Source organism: Benincasa hispida, chromosome 1, assembly GCF_009727055.1.
Source record: "Benincasa hispida cultivar B227 chromosome 1, ASM972705v1, whole genome shotgun sequence".
NCBI classification, from domain to species: Eukaryota; Viridiplantae; Streptophyta; class Magnoliopsida; order Cucurbitales; family Cucurbitaceae; genus Benincasa; species Benincasa hispida.
This window is the reverse complement of record NC_052349.1, coordinates 53,464,549-53,473,520: the sequence shown is the minus strand read 5'-3', so window position 1 is coordinate 53,473,520 and position 8,972 is coordinate 53,464,549. Positions and strand designations below refer to the sequence as shown.

The 8,972-nt window shown below is 29.6% G+C and overlaps 1 protein-coding gene across 1 annotated transcript; it reads left to right on the top strand.

The window, feature by feature from the left end:
• The first annotated feature begins 5,552 nt into the window (after positions 1-5,552).
• On the top strand, positions 5,553-6,776 carry LOC120078457 (actin cytoskeleton-regulatory complex protein PAN1-like). The gene is made up of 2 exons (XM_039032759.1): positions 5,553-5,770; positions 5,854-6,776. The coding sequence occupies exons 1-2, from the start codon at positions 5,605-5,607 to the stop codon at positions 6,573-6,575; spliced, it is 888 nt and encodes a 295-aa protein (XP_038888687.1). The 5' UTR covers positions 5,553-5,604; the 3' UTR covers positions 6,576-6,776.
• Positions 6,777-8,972: the final 2,196 nt, after the last annotated feature.

Here is an 8,972-nt window from a genome sequence, read left to right as displayed (position 1 = left end):
TCTAGATGTGTATAAGAGACAGCCTACACGATCATGCAGCTAACACAACACGATCGTGTAGCAAACTCTACATGATCACGTAGCATTAGCTATGCGATCGTTTAGCAAATGCTACACGATCGTGTAGTAAACTCTACACGATCTCATAACAAAATCTAAACGATCGTTTAGCTCTAGCTATACGATGCAGCAACCTCAGGTTCATCTTCTCCATCGAAACACACTACAACCCTTCTTCTGAAGCCTCACGAGCGACTCAAAAACTTGAACAAATATAGACTCGAATGCAATTTATTGTCCAAAAACGCAGGGGCCCTTACAATACAACTTTGTAAATTAAACAGAAAACCATAAAAACAAGATTTCTATCCCAAAACATCCATTAACAAACCATCCACAAACATTTATTATATAAATGCAATGCAGATTGTAAAACCTATAAGTACTATAAACAAATTCAATACAAGAATGAAATTTGGAATCAGAAACCAACAACCTAGCTCTGATACCAATGGAAGGAACTCGTATTGAAGAGATCCTTGAGCAGAAGCGGATCGTCCAAATTTCATTAATGATTGCAAACATAATTTACAGTAAACATACAAGATATGCATTCAAAATAAATTACAGTATGCTTGATACAAGAAATAAAGGGTTCAAGATACATTACCCTTGAAGAACCTTTCTTCTCGTAAAACTCCCTCGAACAGTCACGAGCCTCGAATAGAAACAACAACTCTTGAAGACTTTCTTCAAGATATTCTCGAACCAAATAAAAGGGACACTACCATAGTGAGCCTTATTCTCAGGGTGAGAACTCAGGAGTAGTGGACTCTGACTATTTTGGTTAGGAGGGAAAGTTTGGGTGGAGGAAGAAGATTGAAAGAATACACAGAACTTTTCTGCAAACTCAATCGTTCAACAATCTCAATGTTAGCCGTTCGAGGAAGAAGAAGAAAACCACTTTTTTTTTTTATTCCTCTTGCCACAAAAAAAAATAATAACCACCCACTAAGGTGGTTGGAGAGAAAAGAGGGAAGTTATTATTCAAAATAATAAAATGACATAAATAAATGTGATAACTAACTTATCATATTATATTTATATTAAATTATGTTATATCAAATATAACATATAATCTATAGTTTGAATATTGTATCATATACAATATGAACTATAGTTTCTTTTCTCTATTTTATGGCATTTAATATAAATCATATTTATATTAAATTTAACAATTATGAATCATATTCATAGATAATATATTTGAATCTCATTCAAATATTTATTTCCTCCCATTAAACTATAATGTATCAAATACATTATGACAATTATGTCATATATAATTAAAACAATTTAATTATATCATATATACTTAGGGAAGTTATTATTCAATTATTAATTTGAACAATTCAAATTAACCTAAAAACTGATTCGCAACTAGATCCTTTTGAGCTACTAAGGGGACCTTATGGACCTATAGCTTGAAGCTCCAACGGTACATGAATAATTAATTAAACTCTTTAATTACATTATCCACCATCCGTTAACTGTCAGACACTCCACTAAAGATCAACAGTTGCACTCTTCGTACTACAGATATATTTCTGTGTCCATTGGATATAACCAATCAACAATATGATGACCCTTCACAAATTGCTCGTAAGTACACTTGGACCAAATTACCGTTTTGCTCTTGTAGTTACATCTAACTTCTTAAGTACCATTGATCCCTCTAATGAACAATAGATCATAGTCCCACTGACTAAACCACTCTCAGGCCAGGAGAGGGTGTGGTGCCACATTGTTCAAGACCCGGAATCAGCCCTTAAGGGAGAAATTTATCTATTTACCCCTGCTTCGAAGAAGGAGTGAATTCCATCTTGTGTAGCTGTATTCCCAGCTCCCCAATCAGACGAATCCCCAAAATGGTAGGCTTGTTGAGTCGACGATTTGGCCACTCTCACCCATACAAATCAAATGACCGCCCTCATAGGCAAGAGTTCACAACTCACTTAGAATTCAGGTTATGTTACCTATGGTCATCTTGGTGAAATGTAAGTCTCTTTTATGAATGGTGTTATATAATGAGACTAAACATTTCGTTGTCCGATTTTATACAAACTTCTTTGTATAGAATATCCCCGTTTGCATGTCTAATACATGGATGATCAAGATCAGATCATTTGTAGCACTTTACAATAATTGTAACACCTACAAAGCGGGTCATACTCGTAGCATCACCAGGATAAGGTACCCAACCTTATCCATATACTGCAGACCATTTAGATTATTACTTAAACATGATCCACCTGTATGTCTCCACATACATATTTAAGTTACCATGATAATTTTGGATGTTAGTTTATTAGTTTGTGGTTAATGCAACTAAAATATCACATATTTTATAGACAAAGTGAATAAAATATCAGATATTATTTTTTTTTTTTACTATAGTATATATCAAAGGCCTACTAGCTAGAAAATTACAAAATGAATGACACTTATTTGATACTTTCTAAATTAAATAAAAATTAGATACAAAATTAAAATTCAAGAATGTATTAATACAGATGAAAGTTTATGAACTAAATTTGTAATTTAAACTTAAAATTACTAACATACTTGTTTTTTTATTTTGATTTGCTTTATAATATTCTTTGTTTCAATTTAGGTTGCGTTACAAGCACCACTAAAATGAACTTAGATAGCTTTCATTTTGTTATATAGTTCAAATAATAAATATCCATAAACATTTTTTTTTTTTTTTGTTAATGATAGAAATGGGTCATCATGAAACCAAATTATAGTGAAATAAGAGAAAATAATTACACAAATATGTTTAATTGAACTTTTGTTCTAATCTTTAAAATTACTTGTTCACTTTTACCATTTTTACACTTATGTATTAATTCTAGAAAAGGTTCTAATGAATCTATTAACTTGTAATTGTATGTCCTATAGGTCTCTAATTAAAATTTAAAAAATATGTTTAGTAAATTTATGGAATTTTACTTATGTTTATTTCTAAATTTTAATAAAAAGTGTTTGGTAATTTAGAACTCAGAACTTAATATAGTTAGTCAACTCATTAACACACGCATATACTTTAAACACAAAGGTCTATTTTTCTTTAAAAAAAAAAATAAATAAATAAATAAAAAGAAACACACTTTGGTCATGAATCATCATATTTACCTCATCACAACAAAACACAACCTTTCGTGTTAGAAAAAAAAAAAAGGAAAAAGTATATTTAATTTGTTAGGTTCAACCAAATTATGAAGGCTTATATAATGAAATTTTTTTAAAACTATAGGAATTAAATTAAAACTAAAGAATGTAAAACAATAAAAACTAGAATGATAATTCAACCAACACAATTATTAGATGTTAAGCAGATCCAAACATTCAGAGGCAATTGTGCATTATTGGAAGAATCATTGTGGTAAAGTAGTAGAACTTTATAATGTTAAAAATGATCATGGCATTTGTATAAATAGATTTTTTTTTTTCTTTTTGTTTAATGAGGTCTTGATGTTACATGGGTTAGGGTTTTAGTGTTGGCTATATTTTCTCGTGTAATAATTTTGAATGTCATTAAACATGTTTTTTTATCTTCTCTCCCGTGATGTTTTGTAGAATGTCTCATCCGGTGAATGAAAAGTATTTTTTTTTTTTTTTTGTAAAAAAAAATCTGCGTGATTATCTTCAGAGATCTTTTCCTTCTTTGGGTGCTGGCTGGTTTTGATTATTGTCCGATTCTTTCCTATTATTGTGCATATATAAGAGTTTGTGTTCTTGGTTTTAGGGTTTCTGCTTTTTTTTTTTTTTAAGATGGTGCGATTTTGTGTTAGTGATTTTCGGTGTGAGGTGCGACAATGTCATTCCAAGCGATTGTGTAAAAAGTTCTATTGGCTTGAGTTGTTCACTCTTGAATGTATGTCAAACTTGTTACTTATACGTGAGAAGAGATTCTCATATTTAAAGAACCTAAATTTCTCAAATGAAGAGGTCTTCAATTACTTAAGTTATCAGTCACTAACATTAGGTTGTTCATGTTCTTTGTAGATGCATTTTTATTAACAGGTAAGTATAACAGTATAATTGTTGAACTGCTTATTAGTGAAATTATGTTTCTTAGGATACACTACTCCTAAACGTAGGTGACTTTGCATCGAATTAGGTTATTAATTTAAGTGTTTCTTTCTTGTTCTTTATAATAGATTTATATCTTTGTGTCATTAGAATTGTTGTAACATTGTGTGTGATTTTGTTATGTTGTATGTTAGATAATATTTATTTTGATAGGATTTCCAAATGAGAATATCGTTGATTAATGAATTTTGTAAACAAAGAAAAAAACAGCAAACAAGTTTATCTTCTAGAAGGTGGGAATATTAAAAATGAAACCAGTATTATTACTCTTTGAATTTCTTGATATGTTCTTGAAATAATTTGTAAAAGGATGGGAGGAAAACCATCCATCCATTTCTAAACAATTATTTGCACCATGTGAAATAAGTGCCATTGGTTAACCATTAACTTATTTATAATCTTATAAGTCAACAATAATTTAAATCCAATTAATATAAAATAATATATATCATCTTTAAAACTTACTTTATTTCAATTTTTAGGCTTTTAAAAAGGTTTAAGTTTACTTCCTTGAGAATAAATTTTAAAGATAGTCACCATAGTATAAAAACTTGAAGCTTGGAGAAACATACTTTCTACATTGTGTGGCAGTTTTTAACTTAAAGTGTGTTATTTAGTCCACTCATATCAAAATTAACCTAAGAAATTGTTTTTTGAAATTTACACTAAATAATCATGGAATGCCCATCTTTTTGGTCAATTATACTCGAAAATGTCAAGAAGGTAAATATAAGAAATTAAAGAGAAAAAGAGTAATACTTGAGTACATCTTGAATTACACTCATCTCGAATACAACATTTTCAGTAATGAAGAGAAAAAGCATATAAAAAAAGAAATTTAAAGAGAGAAGTTCATCATCATTTAGTAGGCTGAGCCTGAGATGTACTTTTCGAGGGAAGAAAACGTTTTTAGATCTAACAAATTTATTAAATAAAATAAATATATTACACACCGATGAACACAAATTAAATAAGTATGTTTCTCTTTTCATTAAAAACTAGAAAAAAAAAAACAGATCAAATTTAAACTCCAAAATAAATACTAAAAACTCCCCTTTAATTAAAAAAAAAAAACAAAAAATAATAAAAATGCAGGAAGAAAAAAGAAAAAGAGTTTTGAGGATGAGAAGTGAAGAAAGTTGTGTGGTTGGCGTAATTGTCTCGTGAAGGAACAAGCTTCCAATCTCAATTATGTGATCCTCTCCTTCCTTTCACACTTACTTCACTGACTTTTAAGCATGAAACTCATAAATCAATTCAATCCTTTTCCCTATTTTTTCCTTACCGTTTCTAATATTATTTATTTTTCACAGTTTCCATAGACTAAACAACACAGAGACACAAGGAGTTTAGATAAGGATACACAACAAAAATATTGGTATAAAAGGAGAACAGACCTCAACTTATTATTTGTACTTGTAAAGCATAAAGCATTATTATATTACTATGAACATGTCTTCCCTTTTGCTTCTCTTACTTCTGTTTCTTAACCTCACTTTCAATGCCTTCTCTGAGCCTCCTCTTCCACTTCAACCTGCTGTTGTTGTTGGCACTGTCTTTTGTGACACTTGCTTCCAACAACATCTCTCCAAATCTCCTCATTTCATCTCAGGTTCTTCAATGAATGTTGTTTATCATTCGATTTACCATTCATTTCATCTTGGCTTTCTTTTAATTTTTATTGTTTGATTGCAGGTGCTAGAGTTGAAGTGGAATGCAGAGATGAAAAGACCTCTAAGACTAGTTTTAAACACCAAGTGACGACTAACAAAAAGGGAAAATTTAAAGTTGTTTTGCCATTCTCTGTTGCTAAACATGTCAAGAAAATTGAAAGTTGTGGTGTTAGATTGATCAAAAGTAGTGAACCCTTTTGCTCTGTAGCTTCCTCTGCAACTTCGTCTTCTCTTAAGTTGAAAAGTTCGAAGAAAAATAAAAATGGGGTTCGGATTTTCTCAGCTGGGTTTTTCACTTTCAAGCCATTGGAACAGCCCGCTTTGTGTAATCAAAAGTCTGACCTTTTGAAATCCAAATTAATTAACCCACAGCTTCCGTTCCCGCCGATTGTTCCACCGGTCATTCAGCCGCCGTCGTTTTTGCCGCCCAATCCCCTGCAGCCGGCGCCACTAATCCCAAACCCATTTCAGCCGCCGGCGCCACTGATTCCGAACCCCTTTCAGCCGCCGGCGCCATTGATCCCGAACCCCTTTCAGCCACCGGCTCCGGTGATTCCGAACCCATTTCAGCCGACGCCAGGGTCGGGGTTACCTCTGCCACCGCTGCCGTTTATCTCTCCGTCGCCGCCTCCACCGACGTTGTTGCCGCCGTCGCTTGTGCCACCGTTTCTGCCGCCGATCCCTGGGATTCCGTCTGGTCCGCCTAGAGAGGAAACTACTTCACCGATCAAACAGAGCCCATGAAGGATGATTATTCATTATAATTATGGTTAAAGATTGTTTTTTCTTTTTTCTTTTTCTTTTCATTTTCTAATGGGTATAATTTGTAGTAATGTGTTATGATGGATTAGTATGTAGTATATCTTATAAGTTTAGCACAATATTGGGTTTTGTTTCTAATATATTATTTAAATTTGGATTATAAATAAAATTGGTGTTACTTTATCCTCATCAGCATGGTTATAACATAGGCCAAGTTGCACAATTAGCCTAAAACAATACAAATATTAGGTCCTTAATTCCACATTTTCAGCTTTGCAGATATGACAAAAAAAAAAAAAAAAAGTCCTTTAAAAAATCGTTTGAGAGAGAGATTTGAAAGTTGTTTGATATCTAATATATTTTTTATATGTTAATTATATGTGATATATTATTGATATATTATTAACATTGTATCTTTGAAAATTTGATACATATTGATATACACGTGATATCATTAAAAATTGATTAATATGTAATATATTATTGATATACTATCGACATTTTTAAAAGTTGTTTGATATATACTATTTGATATAATATTGATATACTATTGATATTATTGAAAGTTGATTAATATGTGACATATTGATGGTGTACTACTGAGATTTTTGAAAGTTGTTTGATATGTATTGATATATTGTTGGTATACTATTGATACACTTAAAAGTTAATTGATATGTGATATATTGCTAATATACTGTTGATAATTCTTGAAAGTTATTTGAAATGTATCAATATAATGCTGATATACTTAAATTTGAAAGTTATTTGATATCTAATATATTGTTGATATATTATTGATATACATGGACAGTTGATCATTATTAGATATATTGTTGATATATTCATGTTTGACTTCAAGTATTTACTGATTGGTTTCTGATACACTCATGGCTTATAACTAATATATTGTTGATACACTTGAAATATCATGCTTACAAAATGAAGCACACATACTTTACTTCAAAATAATTATTGGTTGAATGATGATTATTGTTATATAAGTTATTGATACACTTAGAATATTAATTGTTGTTAGATATACGGTTGATACACTCATGTCTTTCTTCAAGTATTTCTCGTATCTTATATATGACATACTTTTATTACACTTAGAATATCATGCTTATAAAATGAAACACACATGTTTTATTAATATATCTCTTATTTATGTTTTACTTTCACTTTCTTTCTTTTTTTTCCTTGTCTTTTGAAGTGTTTCACATATGTACTAACAAAATTAACATACCTGGCCAAATAGAAAAGAAATCAACCCATTACCTCACACAAATTATCTTAATAATGGTACTAAATTAAATTAACATTTCTCAAACCATCCAAATTAAATTGAAACTTTGTGCAAAATATAAATAAAATTAACTAAATTTGTAATTAAAAAAAGAGAAATGTATCTTCGAAAGGGGTAACTAGGTTAAGAAATTTTAATTCGTAAGTCAAATGTTAAAATTGTTTCATATATTGCCCACCCTGTGTATTTTCTTTCAAGGTTACTCTATAAAAAATAAAATATAATATAAAATGATAACATTTTAAATTTTAATTATAACAGTTAGTTATTATTAAATATTTTTTTTTTAAAGAAAAAACTTATTAGATTGTACTAGAAAACAATTTCAAATCATACAGAAAGAAGGAATACGGAAGGGTAAAGTGTAAATATAGAAAAATTGAGAATTAAAATTTTAAAATTCTGCTATATTATATGCAAAATCCAAAAAATTTTAGCTTTCGTTGCAATTTCTCTAATTGATTTTGCTATCCATTGTAATTTCCTCATAACATATTCTATTCAATTTTTTTAGGAAAAAGAAAAATATATTCAATACAATCTTTTCATATGAAATTTTCAAGTTGATAAATGTATCCATTCTTTCATTGTTTGAACACAAACAATTTAGGCTGATTAAGGTCTAGCTCAATTGATATAAGATCTGACTGATGTGATTTGAGATTTGAATCTCACTTGAATTAAAAAATATAAATAAATATATTAAGTCTAGGTTATCATTTGGTCCGTTCAATAATGTCGTTTTTAGTTTTCTTAAATTGTAATAGTCAAGATATGATTTGATAACCATTTATGCTCCGTTTGATAATCATTTGATTGTTGATTTTTTGTTATTGAAATTAAGTCTATAAACATTACTTCCAATTCCAAATATCTTCCTTTATTATCTACCTTTTATCGATAATTTAAAAAACTAAGTCAAATTTTGAAAATTTTTAAAAATATCTTTTAAAAAGTTAGTTTTGTTTATAGAATTTAGCTAAGAATTCAACTATTATATTTAATAAAGATGCAAATCATTATAAAATGGGGAGGAAATAGATTTAATTTTTAAAAACCAAAAACAAAAA

Coding starts and splice junctions, on each gene's coding strand:
- LOC120078457 (XM_039032759.1), top strand. CDS start 5,605: ATGAACATGTCTTCCCTTTTGCTTCTCTTACTTCTGTTTCTTAACCTC. Junction 5,771..5,853: donor ATCTCCTCATTTCATCTCAG/GTTCTTCAATGA, acceptor GTTTGATTGCAG/GTGCTAGAGTTGAAGTGGAA.